Raw genomic sequence first — 18,402 nt, forward strand, 5'->3', positions numbered from 1 at the left:
CAATGTCACACACCGCCCCAGCAAGCCCAGGCTCAGACATGTCTTGGCTGCACATGGACTCAAAGGCATACGTGCCACTGATTGACATAGACTGCCGCGTGCGTGCGTGCGTGCGTGCGTGTAGGCGGCCGTGCGCCATGCATCACTGCGCGCTGCCGCCGCGATCGCTGCGACGGTGCAACGGACGGCGTCGTGGGCACATCGCACTGCACCGCACCGCACCGCACGCACGTCGTCGTCGCGCAGCGCGCAGCCAGCAGGCAACACCAACCCCAATCGCGCCGGCCTGCGCGCCGCGCGCCGGCCGGGGCCCACGAAGACACAACGTGATCATGATACAACTTTTGACCGAGCCATCGACCCAGGAATTCACAGCAGCCGATTGCTGCTGCTGCTACTCCAGGCTGCCTGCCGCGACCACAAAATGCTCACTACGGCCGCTGCCCGGCTGGCACCCCTCCTTCACTTCTAGCTAGCCCATGACCCCAGACCCCCCCAGCCCCAGCCCCCCAACGCTAGCTCGTCACACCCCGGTCGCGTGCTACATGCTCCGCGGGAAACGTACAAACCATATGCATATGGGTACTGCACCAACTAATTCTCGGTCAAAAGCACTGGTCGGCCTTGGGCCCGCTGACACGGCCTGCTGCCATCTGGCGTCTAGGCTGAAGCAAAGTACTTGTCCATGGCCGCGTTGCGCATAACCGACACTGGCGCTGGCTTGCCAGTCCACAGAGAGAATTGACGGAATCCTTGCAGAGTGAGAATCTCAATCCCGCTGATGCTGGCCCAGCCCGCGCTCTCGGCCGTGGTGAGAAGAGCAGTCTTGTACGGCTTGTAAGCGAGATCGATCGCGACGCCGCCAGGCGCAGAGAGCACCGACGAGGGAAGGAAGATGCCCTCGCTGCTGGAGTCGGCAGTGAGACTGGTACCAGGCACGGTCGACACGACCACGCCAGGCTGAGCCGGAAGCTTGTCGAGCGCGTCGACCACCACAACGTTGTATTCCTTGGGGAACGACGCTGCGACGGACTCGGCGTTGGCGCGAGTTCGGTTGAACAACAGGATCCGGCGCGCACCGAGCTGGTGAAGCGCGTAGATGGCCGCGCGGCAGGTACCACCAGCGCCGATAACAAGAGTGGTCAGCCCGTCAGGTCCCGATGCCAGGGCCGGCGACAGGTTACGCTGAGCGGCCTCGTGGATGGCGGCCCAATCAGTGTTGTCACCGTAGAGCTCGCGTCCGTTGGCACCCTCGCGCACAATGATCGTGTTGACAGCGCCAATGACCTTGACGTGCTCCGAGACCTCGGCAAGATGAGGGATAACGTCCAGCTTGAGCGGGATCGTCACGCTCGCACCGCCAAACGCGGGGTCGTTGAGGACGGCGAGCACACCCGCGTCCACAGTCGACGCCTCGTGGCGGTCGTAGACGTGCGGGAATCCAAGTGCCTGGAACCCCGAGTTGTGAAGGGTAGGCGAGACGGATGCCGCAATCGGCGACCCGAAAAGGAAGAACTTGCGCGACGGCTCGAGGCCGATCAACGCGCGCGCCTGGTTGACCTCGCGAGCCGTAAGCTGGCCAGGGGCAGCGCGCGACGGGAGGTCGGCGTGGGTGACGGGAGTGAGCGTGGGGTTGATGACGCGCGAGAGCTGGCCCAGAGCGCCCATGTTGATGGCAAGCAGGGGCTTGGCGGCCGGGTCGGCGCGCTTGCGGTCGGCAAAGAGCGCGAGCGCGGCATTGTCGGCAGAGCTCGTGGCAGTGCCAACAATCTTGATAACGTCGCCCAGCTTGTCACCCTCGACGTACTTGGCCGCAACCTCGGGGCCGTCCCACTTCATCTTACCGGTCCAGTCATGCCACGAGGCAATCAGAGCAGACTGGCCGCGAGCACCGTGGATGCCAGCGATGACAGGCGCGGGCCAGGCCAGCTCGACGTCGACGTACTCGGCAGCGGAGCGGAGGCCAAGGTGGACGAGGGCAGCGTAGCCAGCAGCGTCGTTGCTAGGGGCCCAACCGCCCTGGTCCTTAGAGCGGACAGAGTAGACGACAGGGAGGCCGGAGACGAGACGGAGCTGAGCGAGCTGCTTGGCGACGTACGACGCCGGCGGGAGGGTGGGCTCGGTCGGCGCCTTGCCAGTGGGCGAGAGGAGGTCGACGCGGAGCTCGATGGCGTCCGAGCCCTCAGTCAGCGTCTCAATGTTGGCGAGCGCCGGCGTGAGGTCAGGGAACGTGAGGGAGAGGAAGGCCGTGGGCTTGGCGTTGGGGCCAGTGAGCACGGGGCGGTTCGCGTCCTTGCCAGTGACAAAGTTGAAGAAGCGCTGGCACTCGGCGCGCATGGCGCGGTGGTGCTCGGCAGGCGTCTGCTTGCCGACCGGGTCGAGGATGTTGACAAACTCGTGGCTGCTGCATGCCTGGTACCAGGGCTCGCGGCGACGGAAGACGTCGGCAAAGTCCTCACCCCACTTGGGGCGCTGGGCCGTGCCACCAATCTTGTCGAGGAAGGCCTCAATGTCCTCCAGCTCACGGGTGATGTGGACGACGACACCGCCCTTGGCCGCATAGTTGGTGAGGAGCTTGCGTGCCGCCTCGGTCTCGACGACACCGCCGCCGAGGCCAATCACGTGGTTGCCGCGCTTCTCCTCGAGGAAGCCAGCAAGGATCTTGGTCTCGGTCTCGCGGAAGGCAGGCCAGCCGTTGGCAGCAACAAACTCGGCGACCGACTTGCCGGTCTCCTTGACAAAGACGTCGTCGGCGTCGGTGTACTCGCCGCCGAGGACCTCGGCCGCAATCTGACCAATGTAGGTCTTGCCGGCGCCACGCATGCCGATGAGGAAGACGGGGTGCTCGTCCTGCTGGGGCTTGGAGCCCGAGGTGGACGCCTGGTTGCGCGTGTCGAGCTCGACACCGTCAAAGTCGATGCCAATCTTGTTCTGGAGGTCGTCCCAGAAGTTGGGCCACGTCTTCTCAACGCAACGCTTCTCCTCGAGCACGGTGCCGGGGATGAGACACGCGAGGACGGCGTGGGCCATGGCGACGCGGTGGTCGTCGTAGGTGTGAACCAAGACGCCGTGCGCGAGGCTCTCGTGAGGCTTGCCATAGAGGATGATGCCATCGTCAAACTCGTCGGTCTCGACACCAAACTTGCCGAGCTCGTCGCGCATAGCCTTGATACGGTTGCACTCCTTGACACGCTGGTTGGCGATACCGTAGATGCGGGTGCCCTCGGGGCGGAGACCCTCGACCTCGCGGCCGGGGAGGCAGGGGCGAGTGGCCACGGCGGCAAGGACCGATGCGGTGAGGAAGGCGTCGGTCATGGGCTCCATGTCAACGTTGCCGAGGGCACGGAGGGTGCCGATAGGAGGGCCAGTGACTGTGGTGTAGGTCTCGGTCTGCTCGACCTTGCAGCCCATGGGCTCGAGGACCTCCTTGGCGAAGCGGGCGTCACCCTGGAGCGAGGACGAGCCAATGTTGGAGATGGTGCACGTGGTACCAGTGATGGCAGCAATGGCGAGGGGGTAGGTGGCGCTCGAAGCGTCCGACTCGACGTTGTACACGGGAGGGTTGATGTACGTGGCCTTGGGGATGACATAGACGTCGAGGAGCTTGCCGGCAGCGTCGGTCTTGCGCTGGACCTTGACGCCGAACTGGCCCATCATGGCGATAGTCATGTCAATGTAGAGCTGCGAGATGACCTGGCCGCCGATGAGCTCGAGCGTGATCTCCTCCTTGGCGTAGGGCGCGCAGAGCAGGATCGACGAGACATACTGGCTCGACACGCTGGCGGCGAGCTGAATGTGACCGCCACGGAGGCCGTCAGTGCCAATGTTGAGGGGGAGGCAGCCCTGGCCCTCGAGGTAGTCGACCTTGGCGCCGTTGGCGCGGAGCGCGTCGACGAGCGGGCCGATAGGGCGCTGCTTCATGCGCGCGTTGCCAGTGATGGCAGTAGACTTGTCCTCGGAGCCCTCGCCCTGCACAATGGTGCAGACGGTCGTGAGGAAGCGGGCAGCAGTGCCGGCGTTGCCGAGGTACAGCTCCTTGCCCTTGGGAGGGGGCGAAAGCTTGCCGCCGTGGCCTTCGACGACAATGGTCTCGCCTCCGTCCTCCCAGCCAAAGACTGCGCCCTTGAGCTCGGCGAGCGCGTTCATCATGACGGCAGTGTCGTCCGAGTGGAGAAGGTTACGGACGCGGCAGGTGCCCTTGCCGAGCGCGGCGAGCACAAGCGCGCGGTTCGAGATGGACTTGGAGCCCGGCGTCTCCATCGTAACCGGCGATTTGGTGGGCACGCCAGGGATGACGATAGCGGCCTCGCAGAGGACCTTGCGGATGACCTCGTCGGCGACGACGGTGGCCTTCTCCTCGTACGTCTTGCCGATACGGGAGAGAATGACAATCTTCTTGGCGGGGCCCGAGTTCTTCTTGTCGATACGCATAATGTCAAGGAGGCGGTCGACGGTGAGCTGCGACGCAGCGGGGAGGCTCGCAATGCGGCGGTCCGAAAGGGAAACGGGGAGGCCGTAGGCGGCGCACGCACGGGTGAGGCGGCCTACAGCGACCTGGTTGAGGTGACCGAGCTGGCGGGCGACCTCGGCCTCGAGGATCATGCCGACGGACACGCACTCGCCGTGGAGGATGGCGGGGGTGAGGACGGCCTCGATGGCGTGGCCAATCGTGTGGCCAAAGTTGACAAGGTTGCGGAGACCCGTCTCGCGCTCGTCAATGGTGACGATGTGGGCCTTGACATAGACCGAGCCCGAGACGACAGTAAGCAGCAGGCCCTGGGCGACCGAGCGGTCCTTTTCGAAGCGGCCGGCAAAGCCCTCAGCCTTGGTGGACACGGCGGACGAGATCTCCTCGGCGCGCGACTCGAGGAGGGCAAAGTCGTCGGCCTTCCAGATAGCCGCGGTCTTGACGACCTCGGCCATGCCGTTGGAGAACTCGCGCTGGTTGAGCGTCGAGAGGAAGGCGAGGTCGATGAAGATGTAGCTCGGCTGCCAGAATGCGCCGATGAGGTTCTTGCCGTGCGGCGTGTCGATGGCCGTCTTGCCGCCGACGCTCGAGTCGACCATGGCGAGGAGGGTCGTCGGGATCTGGACGAACTTGACGCCTCGCATGCTGCGAGAGGGGTCAGGGCACGAACGTGGGCTCTACACCACTGTCACAACAACTCACAAGGTAGCGGCCACAAAGCCAGTAAGGTCGCCAATGACGCCGCCGCCAAAGGCGAGGATCACAGTGTCGCGGGTACACTTCTCGTCGAGGAGCCAGTCCTCAATGTCACCCTTGACCTGGCGCGACTTTGCGCCTTCTCCGGGAGCGACCTGGTAGGTGAGGAAGCGGGCCTTGGAGCCGGCGTCGGCCGCGGCAGTGTTGAACGCATCCTCAATGTCCTTGAGGTACAGGCACGCGAGGTTGGTGTCGGTGATGAGGGCGTACGTGCTCGAGGGGAGCGTCGTGACGATGGTGCGGAAGATGTAAGGGAGGAGGTGGAAGCCGACGTGGATAGAGTCGTTTCCGAGGATGGAGATTTTGAGGACGTCGGCGAGGGAGGTCATGGGGCCTCGGGCTAGAGCTGTGCTCTAGCTTTTCACTCGAGAGAGGTTGGAGAAGAGGAAGGGGGGTGGAGAGAGAGTGGAGATGGTGACAAAGTCAAAGGTGAAGCTGCGATTCGACTTTTTCGGCAAGGTGCCGACTGCCACCGTTCATCGCGACTCGACAAGACGTCGATTCAGGCACCAACCACTGCGCCCAGCCCAGCCCCTCCCTTTACTTCCGCCATCATCCTCCGTGGCACCTGGGCACCACCTGCTTCACTTCCCTTCAATCATGTTCACATATGGCCTGGCTGTTTGTTCAATACAAGACAGGAATACAAAAGTAGTCGGCAGCGTCGTCCGTGCACCTATTAGTCGAGCGGTATAACCTCTCTTACATTTACAGCCTCTGGTCCTTGGGCATGGCGCGCATGGCCTGGCGGACACCGAGGTCACCGAGGACCTCCTCGGCACCACCGAGAATGGCGTCGAACTTCTGGGTGCGCTGGTGCTGCTCGATGAACTTGCCCATGCCAGTCTTGGTGATACCACGGCCACCAAAGATCTGGACAGCCTCGTCGGCGATCTCGCCCGAAACACGCGTGCAGAGCATCTTGAGGAAGGCAATCTGACCGGCGAGGTACTTGGACTGCTCCTTGTACGACATCTGGCAGAGCTGGTAGGTGACGCTCTCGAGCCAGGCCTGGAGCGACTCGACCTTGGCAAGCATGAAGGCGAGCTTCTGGCGGATGACGGGCTGGGCAAGGAGGGGCTTGCCAAAGACCTGGCGCTGGGCAGCCCACTTCATGCACTCCTCGACAATGAAGCGCGAGCCACGGGCAGAGCCACAGCACATGACCCAACGCTCGTGGTTGAAGTTGGAGAGGATGACAAGGAGACCACCGTCCTCGGGGCCGAGCATGTTCTCGGAGGGGACCTTGACGTTGTCAAAGGTGATGTAGGCGGTACCGGCAGCGGCCGAGTACGACGTCTTGATGGGCTTGGTCTCGACACCCTCGCCGCGGGGGACGAGGAAGACGGTGAGGCCACCCTCGGTGCGGCAGCCGACGGTGAAGTAGTCCGAGTGCATACCACCCGTGATCCACTTCTTGGTGCCATTGATGGTCCAGTACGAGCCGTCTTCCGACTTGGTGGCAGTGCAACGGAGGCCCTGGACGTCCGAGCCGGCAAACGCCTCCGAGATGGCGAGCGAGATGACCTTGTCGGCGTTGAAGACCTCGGTGAGGACCTTGGTGCGGAGGGGCTCCTTGGCAAAGTTGAGGACGGGGGGCAGACCAATGACCATGCCACCGTTGAGACCGTCGGCGTAACCACGAGCGCCACCACGAACCATCTCCTGGGTGATGATCAACTCGTGGAAGTAGTCAAACTCCTCGCCCTTGACGATGCCGCCCATGAGCTTGTGGCCGTGGAGGTGCTTGCCGGGGCCGAGACGCATGCGGTTGATGCCAGTCTCCTCGCCCATCGACTTGAGGACCTCGGCCGAGGCGCGCTTGCCGCTCTCCTCGCACGCCTGGGCGTCGGGGTAGACAACCTCGTCGACGTACTTGCGCATGGCCTTCTGGAGGGCGCGGTGCGACTCCTTGTAGTAGGGGCTCTTGAAGGGGGGCGTGAGCCACGTGGGCTCGCCGTAGGGCACGCGCGAGAGCTCGCCAGCGACGAAGGGCTTGACCTTGGGCGTCTCGCCCTCAATCACACCGATACGGAGACGCTGGTACTGGGGCTTCTCGAGGACCTCCTGACGGTGGAGGCCGTAGAAGACGCTGGTGGCGTCCTGGCCGGCTGGGAATGTTAGCGGGTGGTCTCATGCCCAAAGCCGAAGGTTCGAGATCGACGCAGGAAGGCACGGCATGTGTGTGTGTGTGTAGCGTAGCGTACACAAAGGCGGCGCAACGCGGTGCCTCCAAGCCCACCATGCCCAGGCGTCACATCACACTCGGCGTGTGATGCGATGCCACATGCGTCCCCGTCCCCGTCCCCGTCCACCCTCCCGCCGCTCGCCACTCACCGACATCGGCATCGTAGAGGACACCTTCACCACCAGGGTGGAGACGAGCAAACTTGCTGAGGTCGTAGACGATCGAGTCGATGACGATCCAGAGGTCGCCCTTCTTGTTGTGCTGGGATGGTTAGCGCGCGTGTGCGTGGGCAAGGCGGTAATGCGCCGCGTCCCACACTCACCTTCTCGACCTCCTCGCGGGTGATAGACTTGAGGTTTGCGGTGGACATTGTGTGTTTTATGTGTATATCTGCCTGGTGGTGCTTGTGCTATGGGTATTGACCAACGTGTACTGTACTGCTGCTTCTAGTGTGCAGAAGAGGAGAGTGCTATGTTGTCAACGTGGAGGATTGAAAAAGTGTGAGAGAGAGACACCGGGGAGGGCGAGCGAGGCAAGAGAGCGTAGATAGCTAGGCTTAGTTTTCTGAGAATAATAGTAGGTTGCCGGTTAACAAGGCTGACACTTGGCCGGCGACGCGTCCAGGCCAGCCAGTAAGGTGGCGCGTATTGCTGGCTGCTGGCGGGCAGGCAAGGCTACAATACAAGCACAGTGCCCGCGCGCCCACCGTGGAGCCACCAGCCAACTCGCCCAAACTATCAACAAAGGTGCGTAGCCGGCATACCGCCAGCAGCATGTGTCCAAAGAAGGCCGCCGCTAGTCTGATGCCTGCGGCGGCCGCCCAGTCAGCTGCCTGCCAGACGTCATACCCTTACGAGCAGAGGGTGGCAACTGCTCTCCGCGTTTACCGGCAGACTCGCTCCCACCCCGCCCCCGCCACCCCCTGGCTGCCTGGGTTCCCCGCCACGCACGCACTACACTGGCAAATAGATTTCGTCCCATTTGCAGGGAGGGAGGGCATGGCATGGCAACTCACCGGCTAACCGTTGCATCCTACGATGCACGCTGCACCACCACCTCATACCCGACCAGGTGACCGAACGCGTCGCGCAACCGATCGTGGACCGCGAGTGGGCTAGTGCACCCTACACTTGCCAAGAGTGACTGACTGGCAGCCGGCAGCAACAGCAGCAACATGTATACTTACATCTCGGTGAGAGACTCTACAGACAAATACACCCAAACAATTGTCGAGTAAAAATAAAAAAGCTCTATAAACTACTATTATGCCAGCCAACACACGCGTCAGAACGTTGGCAGCCACTCGTCACGTCGTCTTGTTCGACGATCCAGCTCGTGGACCTCGTCAGAGTCCCCACCCAGGCGCGTAACAAGACGCGCGCGGTAGTACCGTGCGAGCGAGGGGCACGTGTCCAGAGCCTCGTGCAGGTTGTGAAGGAGCGTCTGTTTCAACGGGTGGCTGTTGGCTATAATAACCGGTCAGTGAAAAGAACAAGGGACGACTCGGCAGCTGCTGCCTCTGCTCACATGACGGATCGGGCTCCTCAATGGTCGGCTCGAGGCTCAGCTTGACATAGCTGCCAGCAACAATGGTGATGAGAATCGCGCGCCAAGTGCGGACGGCGCAAGCGAGGAATGGCGGAGCGCAGAGGAGGACAAAGTTCAGGGCGTTGCCAAGACTGACAAAGGGTGGTGGGTCTGGAAATGTCAGCGCAGAGCCCATCACCATCACACTATCACACGCACCAGCATACACGCCCTCGGCCTCGCTGAGGTAGTGGTTTAGCCCCTTGACCACGGCCAGCGCTCGGTCCGCCTGCGACGCCGACCAGCCTCCGCGGTCCAGAGGCAGGTCGGCCAGGCCGAGGATATACGCCTCCATCAGGCGGAGCAGAGACAGGGGCAGGTTGGCAGGGTACGGTGCGCCGAGGTTGGACTTTTTGGTGGCGGGCGTAGCTGGCGCGCTCCCCGATGGCGTGGTCTGGCCCGCGGCGGTGCCCTCGTCGGCGTCGTCCTTTGCCGACGCGCCGCCATTGCCGTTCCCTGCATCCTCCCAGTCCTCGTCGGTGTGCCCGTTGGCGAGCTTGCCCTCTGGCTGCTGCTGTGCGGGCGCCGAGGACGACGACGACGACGACGCAGCATTCTTGGAAGGAGGCGATCCTGATCCTGAAGGGCCTGCATGCGCCGCTGCGAATCGCACGCGCGCTTCTGTCCGCTTCAGGCTGGAGAGGTAGCCCGGTGGGAGGAGGTCGATGAGCGGGGCATGCGGCAGTGCCCTTGTACCGAGCAGGTGATGGAGCAGCGCGATGGGGAACGACGTGATCACCGCCAGCAGCTCGTCTGAGCGCGTCTCAGCGAGGTCGACTGTCAACCCCGTGTTGATGCGGCGTGGAGAGGCAGGGAGGTTGATCTCTGACCCGTGGAGGTCGGGGCTCAGCTGCGCCTTGGGGCTCGATGACGGCGTCTCGGAGCGGGGCGACGACGTTGTGGGCGTCGCTGTGAGTACGTTGGCGGATGTGCGCGCTGCGGCGACCGAGATCTGCGTGGAGCGTTAGCAGGGCGTAGCGGGGTATGGCGTAGACACCGCCCGGCATCACTGGCCGAGGTCGGTTTACCCACCATCCGGAGCCCGTCCTGCACGGTGGCCTGCACGCCCGGCCATACGCGGTACTTTGCGCGTCTCCGCGACGCCGACGGGCGCTCATCGAGCGCCTTGAAGATGACCACTGGCGGCGACGTCAGGTATGTGTGAACGCGGGAACGGGCCGCTACCTACGTAGGAGTGAGAGGCCGAACACGGACGTTGCCCATATGCGGATCGTCTGCTCGAGATGCAGCCATGCGATGCCGAGCACGACGACGACGGAGTAGAGCGCGAGGAGCGCGAGCTGGACGATACGCACACGCGTGCTGCGCGTAAGTGTGCGATTCTTGTGCATGGCGACGCGTCGCGCGCGCGCGCACGTAGCATGTGGGGTACTCACTGAATACTGCTACTCTGGCGCTCGGGCACCTCACGCGCTGGAGCACGTGCCGATCGTCGATGCCTTGGCATGCGTGAGGTGGTTGCTGCTGTCGGTGTGCTAATGTCTGGTGGATGTGGTGGGGGGCGTGTGGACGAGTGGGTGGTGTTAGAATAGGGAGGGTTGGAGTGAGTGACGATTGTGGTCGTGGGATTGTTGTCGTCGTCGCCGTTCGATGATGGACTGACTAGCCAGAGTGAGTGAGAGTTTGTGGAATAATGTGATTGCAGGATCGCCACTCATACTGCTGCTGCTGCTGTAAACGACACACTAGACAGGCACAAAAAGCGTCGTGGGCCAAATGGAATCACGTAGAGTGTTAGGCGTGCGACTAGGCGTGCAACAGGCGACGTGCCTTGCATCCCATGATTCTGGTTATAGAAACCACCGTGCCTGGCGGTGCCAAGATGCAATTCAGAGAGAGGCAGGCATGGACGCGACGGTTTGAAGGAAGGAGCACGACGCGAGGATTGTTCAGACGGCGCGACGACGTGACGACGCGACTCAGACATCAAGGAATCTAAAGACGCGTGAAAGACGACGTCTCAAAGCGTTGGGGATATTCGCATAGCTTCGTCTCTGGGACGGATCTGGCCTTGTCGGAGGCGGAGGCTCGCATGGCAGGCGTGCCAGGCTGCAGGCTGACGGGTAGGCTGCGCTGGTTGGGTTGGAGACCGACTCGCTCGTGACTGGCAGCCATGCTAGGTGTATTCACTAGCAACATGTTCTAGAAGTTCATCAGGCCCCCCTTTCCCTTGCCCTTTCAGTCTCGACTGCGGCGTGTGCTCCGAACAATGACATGAGACATGACACGAAGGAAGCCTTCCCCCACCTCCACTTTGACTGCCACTTCCTTCCCCCCCTCCACCCTTCCACTCCACCACAGTTCCTGGCCATTCTCAAAAACAACAACACCACCACAAATGCACCCCGCAAACCCATACAACAAGAGACGGCCAGACTTTGCCCTCCTAGCCTCCAAGCACCCAGCCCTGGCACCATAGTAAGCCCTTGCCCTGCTCCGCGCTCACACACCCAGCGTCACGACCACGGACCATGGCTCCTCGATTGACTTTAGCGACGCCGCCGCGCTGCGCGCTCTGACCTCTGCGCTGCTCAAGGAGGATTTCGGGCTCGACGTCAGCCTGCGCGATGACCGCCTGTGTCCAACGCTTGCGAACCGGTGGGTAGACGCTCCTCGTCGCGGCTGACCCACCAGATTAGACTACCTCCTCACCGCCCTCGACTTCGTCGCTGGCGCCGAAGGCCCTCTCCGCGTGCTCGATATCGGAACGGGCCATGTGGCCATCTACCTCCTCCTCCTGCGCCATCTCCGCCCTGAGGCACAGAGTGTGGGCTCAGAGCTCGATGACGTGTCACGAGAACATGCCGCAACAGTGCTCGCTGTGAACGATATCCCCGAGACCGCGATCCGCCTCGTGCCCGAAGCCAAGGGCAACACGCTCCTCGGGTGGCTCGACGACGACCGGCTAGGCGTCGACAGCTGGTCGCTGACGATCTGTAACCCGCCTTTCTTTGGCTCCGAGGCGGAGGCTGCCGAAGCGCGCGCGCTTAAAGCTGGCGCGCCGCCGGCTGGCAAGACGGCCGCACACAACGAAGAAATCACGCGCGGCGGCGAGGAGCTGTTCGTCGCGCAGATGGTGGATGAGAGTGTGAAGTTCGGCACACGGTGCAGGTGGTACACCTCCCTGATCGGCCGATACGCGTCCCTCGAGCCCCTCGTCGCGGCGGTGCGCAAAGTGACGGACAACTACGCCGTGCTGGTGCTGCGGCAGGCCAAGACGGCGCGCTGGGTGCTCGCGTGGTCGTTTGGCGCAGACCGCGTGTCGGACGTGAGTAGGTTTACTCCCACAGGAACCTAACACCCCGCAGCGCGTAACCCGCCCCGAGACGGTGATCCCCGGCACGTCGTTTGCGCGTCTCCTCCCCCTGCCGAACGCGTTCGTCTTCCAGCCAGCAGAGGCACAGACCCTGCAGGCCTTGCGCGCGGCGATCATGCCCGTGCTCGTGTCGGTTGGGCTGGCTACGGGCGACGAGGAGGCGGTGGAGCTCGCGCCGGTTACGCAGAGCTGGTCGAGGGCAGCGAGGCGCGCGGCGCAGCGCGAAGCGGCGAGCACTGGCGCCGAGGGCGACGCCGGGGCCGAGGCGGGTAGCAACGCCCAGCCAGGGCACGGCCCCGCGCCGCCCGAGCCCTTGTTCCGTGCGCGGCTGACGTTTGAGCACCCGTCCGCTGGGGGCGAGGGTGAGGGCCAGACTGGGGCGGCACTGAGGATAGACTGGACGTGGGGGCGCGACCGCACCACTGTCGACGCGCTGTTCAAGTTTCTCGTGTCGAAGAGCGGGCTGGCGGGCGGCGGCGCTGGGGTCAGTAAGCGCGGTGCTGACGGCCCTGCTGGCGAACGGGAGGGCGGCGCGCATGCCGAGCACCACGCCAAACGCGGACGAGGTCGAGATCGAGGATTTGGACGAGGAGGCGGAGGTCGAGGCCGAGGACGTAGCTGGCAACAATAATTATACCCTGCACAAAGATACCCACTGCCACAGCCACAACACATGCACCGCGTTATGAACATGCTCACGTCTCTTTTACTACAATGCACACCTCGCTCACACCAATGCTGGAACACGATCTACCAACCACAGCCTCTACACTATGCAGACCCCTCACCTCGTCCAGCGCCACCATGTCGACTTGGTTTTTGTTTCGCTACACCGCCCTCCTCCACCTTGTCCACCACCTCTCTTCCGAGTTGGAGTCGGAGGGCGAGATCGGCCTGCAAACAAATGTCACGAGAAATTAAATACCACCGGGAAGCATGCACGGATGGGGGGATGGGTGCCAGTTGAGGTTGACGGCCTTGCAAGATCTAAGGAGAGGGAGGGGGAGATGCAATGGCGGTTGACGTGCTTACTTGGCAGCACGGTCACCGCCAGCGTTACCGGCGCCGCCACGGCCACGGCCGCGACCGCGGCCGGCAGAGCCGCCCCGCTGGGCACCACCGGCACCCTCACCCTGACCAGCGTTGCCGCCGACACGGCCACCGCCACGGGGGGCGGCACCACCCTCGGGAGCACCACCGCGGCGTCCCTTGGGTCCACGCTCGTCCTTCTCCTTGCGGGTCTCGAAGTTGAGCTTGCCCTCGCCGTGCGAGACACCGCCCTCGCCACCCTGGTGCGTGCTGAGCGAGGCGATGATCGCCTTGCGAGCCGACTCGACCTTGGCGAACTCGACAAACGCGCAGGCCTTGCCCTTGACAATCTCCACCTTCACAACGTCACCGAAGCGCGAGGCAATGTTGCGGAGGGTGTTCTCGTCGATCGTCTCCTGGCCCTGCTGCTCCTGGGCCGACCAGTTGGGGAGCTTGACGAAGCAGTGGGCGGTGTTGACCTTGAGAGCGTTCTCGTAGAAGGGCGAGCGGCCACCGGCGGCGGCAGGAGCAGCAGCGCCAGCGGCGGCGGCAGCAGCGGGGGCGGCCGCAGCAGGAGCAGGAGCAGCCACAGCGGGGGCGGGAGCCTCAGCCTTCTTCACAGGAGCCGCCGGGGCAGCAGCAGGAGCGGCAGCCACGTTGTTCCACGCCGGCTTGCCACCAGAAACGAGGGTCGCCCACGACTTGGGCTTGGCCGGAGCGGCAGGAGCGGCAGGGGCAGCAGCAGCAGGAGCGGCACCGTTGGCGGCTGGAGCAGCAGGCTTGGCGACGGGCTCCTCAGCGGCAGGGGCGGTCTCGGGGACGGCAGGCTCCTCGGCGACGGGCTCAGGCTCGGCGACGGCGGGCTCCTCGACAGGCGCGGGAGTAGGCTCAGGCTCGGCCTCCTTGACGGCCTCGACAACAGGCTCCTCGGCAACGGGCTCAGGCTCGGGGACGGCAACCTCCTCCTCGACAGTGTCCTGGGTGGGCTGCTCAACCTCGGCGGCGACGGGGACAGCGGGGGCCTGCTGGGCGTGGACGGCCTCGGCCTGGACAGCGGGGGCGGTGGTCACAACAGGGGCCTCCTCGACCTCGGGCTCCTCCTCGTCGGTGTCCTCCTTGAGGTAGCGGAAGATGTCGTTGAGGACAAAGTAGCCGTTGGGCTGCTCGGCAAGGAAGAAGGTCTGGGCAAACTTGCGCCACGGCTTGTTGGCGTTGGACATTTCACCCAGGACCTGGATGAGAATGCCACCGCCAGCCGACGACTGCGAGTCGATCGAGTTGATGTAGACCTTGCATTGGTCAAAGCCGAGGTTGACGATACGCTCGTGGATCTCCTGCGCAAGGGGCGTCAGAACTCTTGTGCTCGAACAAGGTTGCGGTAGTTTCTCCGGTGGAGCGGGAACAAGGCACGTGAGAGGCCAAGCCGGAACAGTCACTCACCTGCTGGCCAAGGGCAGGAGTCGTGTCCTCACCCTCCTCGCCGTGAACAAAGGTCGAACGCTTGTTGTAGAAGCAGTGCAGACGGTGGGGCTGCTTGTTCACAAAGTTGCTGTCGTCGTGTCAGCACACGATCACTTCCATCATCAAAATGGCGCAAGATTATTTGCTCGCCGCGCCCGCCGGTCGAGGTCTGTGCGCCTTGCAGACTTCGATCTTCCCTCATCATGGCCGCCCCACACGACTTACTAGTACTGGGGAACAAACTGCCATCCAACGTCGCTGGGCTGGATTTTAGACGTGGCCTGAGGGGCAACGACAACATTGGCAGAGTCGGTGGAGGTGGGGTGGCCGTTGGCCTGGGGGGCGGCGGACGACATGCTAGACTTGGGCAAGGTCAGCGAAAGCACTGCAGGGGTAATGGTATGTCGTGTCCAGCTCGACTCTGCTGTCCGGGTTGAATCGTTCTGATGCTTACAGTGGGGTGGAACAAGATAGAAAATGTTGGTCGACTTTGGCTTTCGGTGTCTACCGACGCGGGTTGGTTGCAGCGATAACGTGTGGTTTTTGAGAGCGAGCCGGGAGGAACGATGCAGTCAAACGGAGATGCTAGTGTTGCCCTTGTGGTGAAGGGCTATGCCTTGCTCTAAGTAGAGAGTAAGGTGTTTGGGGGGTGGGTGTTGAGGTGATGAAGAGAGGTTGTGTGTGGGGGGGGTAGTGGTTGAACGACGAGGGTAAAGAGTAAGCCGTAGTAAGTAGCAGCAGCAGTCACGGCGCGGAGCGAGCGAGCAGCCAGCGAGCGCGACGTGAGCCATCCGCCCGCCAGGACAGTGACCGCCGTCATGACCTCCACCGCAGCCACCACCCCAGCGGCGTTTTGAAATTGTGGCACCGTCACCGAGCCACGCGTCGTTCGTCATAACCTGCACCTTGCTGGGCGGCTGGCTGATGCGTTGATGGAGGCCTTCCTTGCACTCGTCGTCGCATTCATCACTTTGTTTGTTCACCACAATAGATTGCCCAAACTCGGGCTACCTCTACAGCACCGAGAGATCAAGCGCTAGAGTTCACTCGACACGGTTATCCGCACCGCAACAGCTGCAAGGTTTAATCCACGCCAACGGCAACCTCCTGCAACCCCCCTCTCTCCTCCACCTTCCCTCACCTTCTCTCCTACCACCACCAACCATGTCCCTCGACTTGCAGCGATCAGTCGCCGACCTGCAGAAGCGCTTTGACGCTGGCGCCAAGGACGAGGTCGCAAAGCAGGCTTCACAGCTCAAGGTGGGTTGCACGGCCAATCACTTGTCAATGGTGACTAACACAATCACCAGGTCCAGCTCGTCCGCTCTGGCCTCTACTTTGCCCCTCCCGACGCTGATGCCAAGGACCTGCTTGCGGCCCGTAAGTTGGCTGCTCCCTGTCGAGTCATCGCCCAGCCCGCTCACACACCCAGGTACCATTCTCGAGATCGCGACCTTCAACGCCTTGCGACAGAGCAACCTGACCGCCTACACGCAGTACAACGCTGCCCTCCAGGCATTCTACGTCAACCTTGCGCGTGTTCTCCCCGCGTCGCCCAACCGCCCCATCATTATCGGCCTACAGCTCCTCGCAATGCTGAGTGAGGGCAAGTACTCGCAGTTCCACATGACGCTTGAGGCCCTCCCCGTTAGCGAGCTCGGCGACGTGTTTGTCCGCTGGCCTGTCGACCTGGAGCGCTGGATGATGGAGGGCGCGTACAACAAGATCTACCGTGCCCGCGAACGCGTCCCCCGTGAGGAGTACGCCGTGCTCCTCGACCGCCTGATGGGCACCATCCGCGAGCAGATTGCTCTCACCATCGAGACGTCGTACCCCTCCCTGCCTCTGCAGAACGCGGCGGCTCTCCTCTTCTTCAAGAGCGGAGAGACTGCGCAGCTCGTCAAGTTTGCTACAGAGGTGAGTAAAGCTGAATTAGTGGGCTTTACAGCTGCTGACACCACAGCGCGGATGGGACCTCGAGCCATCTACCCAGACCTTCACCTTCCCCAAGTCGCCCATTCCCGACATTGCCCTCGCTGCCGTTGCCGCCCACGACTCGTCGCGTATCGCGCTCGACATTGCGGGTGGAAAGGGTATCAAGCGCGGCGGTCCCATGCAGGCCATGATCAAGCCAGCGCTTGACCTCGCCCACCAGCTCGAGGCCATTGTGTAATTAGACTTGGGGACAAGTAGGTCGGCAGCAGTTGCATATGCATGTATACGTATTATCACGAGTGTTGTGTGGTGCGAGAGTGTGGTTGGGCATGGTGAAGATGTGGGTCGAGTTGGGAGGTGCACACGACTTGGCTTGCTGGCTGCTGGCTGCTGCCAAGCACGGAAGGGCGCCGCGCTTCTCCACCAGGTGAGGTCATCTCAACCTCCACTTTCGCATCCACCCTCCATACCACCTCGCGTCTCGTCTCACACTTCCCAACCATGAGCAAGCGCGGCAACGAAGGGGACACCACGGACACCCCTTCGGTGGTACGCAAGCGTGCTCGTGCATACACCCCGCCACGGGCGCCGACATTGGACGTCTGGCTCAAGCCCGACGCGCCTCCGCCGCTGCTCGCGGCCTCACCCCACCTCAACGACCAAGACTCGACATTCATCAGCTTCACGCTCTCGTTCGAGCCGCCAAGCCACGTTCGCAGCGTCTCGGCGCTCACGAAGGAGGTGAAGCGCATTGTGCGGGAGCTGGACGTCGTGCGCCTGGTCGGCGAGGAGCTGTTGACGCGCAACGAGGGCGCGTTCCAGGCTGGTGAGGGGCGCGCTCCGGGCCGAGGGAAGGGTAAGGAGCGCGCACGCGAGCCCGACTGCCGTATGTGGGCTGCGCGCGTTGTCGGCCTGAACGAGGGGAAGAATGGGACTGGCGGGGAAGGCGACTACCAGGTGGGTTACTTGGCGCTTGCGACCTTGTTAACCCAGCCCAGCTTCTCGAGGCATTTGATGACGACGGTGAAAAGTTTGGGGGTGAGCGCCTCCTGCGTGTGCTCAAGGAGAAGAGCGCGGTCGACGTGATTACCATCTGCGTCCGATGGGTGAGTTGCCTCGAGCGCGATATCCAGCCTGTGGTACCCTGCTGACAGGTGCAGTTTGGCGGCACAATGCTTGGCGTGAGTTGCCCGCAGCGGGCAGACTGACAGGTGCAGCCCGCGCGCTTCCAGCACATTGGTGTGACGGCGCAAGACTCGCTCAAGGAGCTGCAGACGCTCGTGACTCGCCGCGACCTGCGGGCGGATATTGAGAGGCTCGACGACGAAATTGCCGCAATGCGAGCCACGCTGGCCCCACCCGGCTCGCCTTTGCAGAGCGTGGACGGGGCCGTGTCGTCGCAGAAGAGCGCCGACGGCGGAGAAAAGGGCAAGTATAATCAGATAGACGACATCGTGCGGCTGCAACGCCTCCGACAGGCACGTGAGAAGACCAAAGCCAACCTCGAGAGCCGCGTCGGCTGGGTCGGGCTGGACCAGTCGCGCGCAGAGGACGCTGCAGCCGCCGCGGCGCGTGCTGCACCGGCCGCCGGCGGGGCATAGGTAGATGATCCGACGTGGTGACATGTGAGGTGATGTGTGC

The 18,402-nt window shown here is 63.0% G+C and overlaps 7 protein-coding genes across 7 annotated transcripts; 3 read left to right on the forward strand and 4 right to left on the reverse strand.

The window, feature by feature from the left end:
- Positions 1 to 585: 585 nt before the first annotated feature.
- On the reverse strand, positions 586 to 5,618 carry CNB01990 (Pentafunctional AROM polypeptide). The gene is made up of 2 exons (XM_062767161.1): positions 5,171 to 5,618; positions 586 to 5,113 (listed from the first exon to the last, which is right to left on the reverse strand). The coding sequence occupies exons 1-2, from the start codon at positions 5,551 to 5,553 to the stop codon at positions 661 to 663; spliced, it is 4,836 nt and encodes a 1,611-aa protein (XP_062623145.1). The 5' UTR covers positions 5,554 to 5,618; the 3' UTR covers positions 586 to 660.
- A 194-nt stretch (positions 5,619 to 5,812) lies between these two features.
- apdG_1 (Acyl-CoA dehydrogenase apdG) lies at positions 5,813 to 7,955 on the reverse strand. The gene is made up of 3 exons (XM_062767162.1): positions 7,735 to 7,955; positions 7,562 to 7,673; positions 5,813 to 7,335 (listed from the first exon to the last, which is right to left on the reverse strand). The coding sequence occupies exons 1-3, from the start codon at positions 7,780 to 7,782 to the stop codon at positions 5,933 to 5,935; spliced, it is 1,563 nt and encodes a 520-aa protein (XP_062623146.1). The 5' UTR covers positions 7,783 to 7,955; the 3' UTR covers positions 5,813 to 5,932.
- A 627-nt stretch (positions 7,956 to 8,582) lies between these two features.
- LOC62_01G000701 (uncharacterized protein) lies at positions 8,583 to 10,648 on the reverse strand. Its single transcript, XM_062767163.1, has 6 exons — positions 10,397 to 10,648; positions 10,189 to 10,322; positions 10,032 to 10,138; positions 9,159 to 9,951; positions 8,940 to 9,110; positions 8,583 to 8,878 (listed from the first exon to the last, which is right to left on the reverse strand). The coding sequence occupies exons 1-6, from the start codon at positions 10,465 to 10,467 to the stop codon at positions 8,697 to 8,699; spliced, it is 1,458 nt and encodes a 485-aa protein (XP_062623147.1). The 5' UTR covers positions 10,468 to 10,648; the 3' UTR covers positions 8,583 to 8,696.
- Positions 10,649 to 11,358: 710 nt separating this feature from the next.
- On the forward strand, positions 11,359 to 13,257 carry mettl16 (U6 small nuclear RNA (adenine-(43)-N(6))-methyltransferase; the record flags this gene model as incomplete). The annotated part of the gene is made up of 5 exons (XM_062767164.1): positions 11,359 to 11,438; positions 11,475 to 11,618; positions 11,655 to 12,288; positions 12,329 to 12,738; positions 13,134 to 13,257. 5 exons carry the CDS (start codon positions 11,359 to 11,361, stop codon positions 13,255 to 13,257), a joined length of 1,392 nt encoding a protein of 463 aa, XP_062623148.1.
- nxt3 (Putative G3BP-like protein) lies at positions 13,031 to 15,522 on the reverse strand. Its single transcript, XM_062767165.1, has 4 exons — positions 15,281 to 15,522; positions 15,052 to 15,188; positions 14,806 to 14,914; positions 13,031 to 14,699 (listed from the first exon to the last, which is right to left on the reverse strand). Exons 2-4 carry the CDS (start codon positions 15,180 to 15,182, stop codon positions 13,365 to 13,367), a joined length of 1,575 nt encoding a protein of 524 aa, XP_062623149.1. The 5' UTR covers positions 15,183 to 15,188; positions 15,281 to 15,522; the 3' UTR covers positions 13,031 to 13,364.
- Positions 15,523 to 15,776: 254 nt separating this feature from the next.
- Positions 15,777 to 17,045, forward strand: psmD8-1 (putative 26S proteasome non-ATPase regulatory subunit 8). Its single transcript, XM_062767166.1, has 4 exons — positions 15,777 to 16,086; positions 16,137 to 16,206; positions 16,259 to 16,743; positions 16,790 to 17,045. The coding sequence occupies exons 1-4, from the start codon at positions 15,991 to 15,993 to the stop codon at positions 16,997 to 16,999; spliced, it is 861 nt and encodes a 286-aa protein (XP_062623150.1). The 5' UTR covers positions 15,777 to 15,990; the 3' UTR covers positions 17,000 to 17,045.
- A 217-nt stretch (positions 17,046 to 17,262) lies between these two features.
- On the forward strand, positions 17,263 to 18,362 carry SPBC14C8.09c (IMPACT family memberc; the record flags this gene model as incomplete). The annotated part of the gene is made up of 4 exons (XM_062767167.1): positions 17,263 to 17,718; positions 17,760 to 17,867; positions 17,922 to 17,942; positions 17,979 to 18,362. The coding sequence occupies 4 exons, from the start codon at positions 17,263 to 17,265 to the stop codon at positions 18,360 to 18,362; spliced, it is 969 nt and encodes a 322-aa protein (XP_062623151.1).
- Between the last annotated feature and the right edge of the window lie 40 nt (positions 18,363 to 18,402).

Source organism: Vanrija pseudolonga, chromosome 1, assembly GCF_020906515.1.
Source record: "Vanrija pseudolonga chromosome 1, complete sequence".
NCBI classification, from domain to species: Eukaryota; Fungi; Basidiomycota; class Tremellomycetes; order Trichosporonales; family Trichosporonaceae; genus Vanrija; species Vanrija pseudolonga.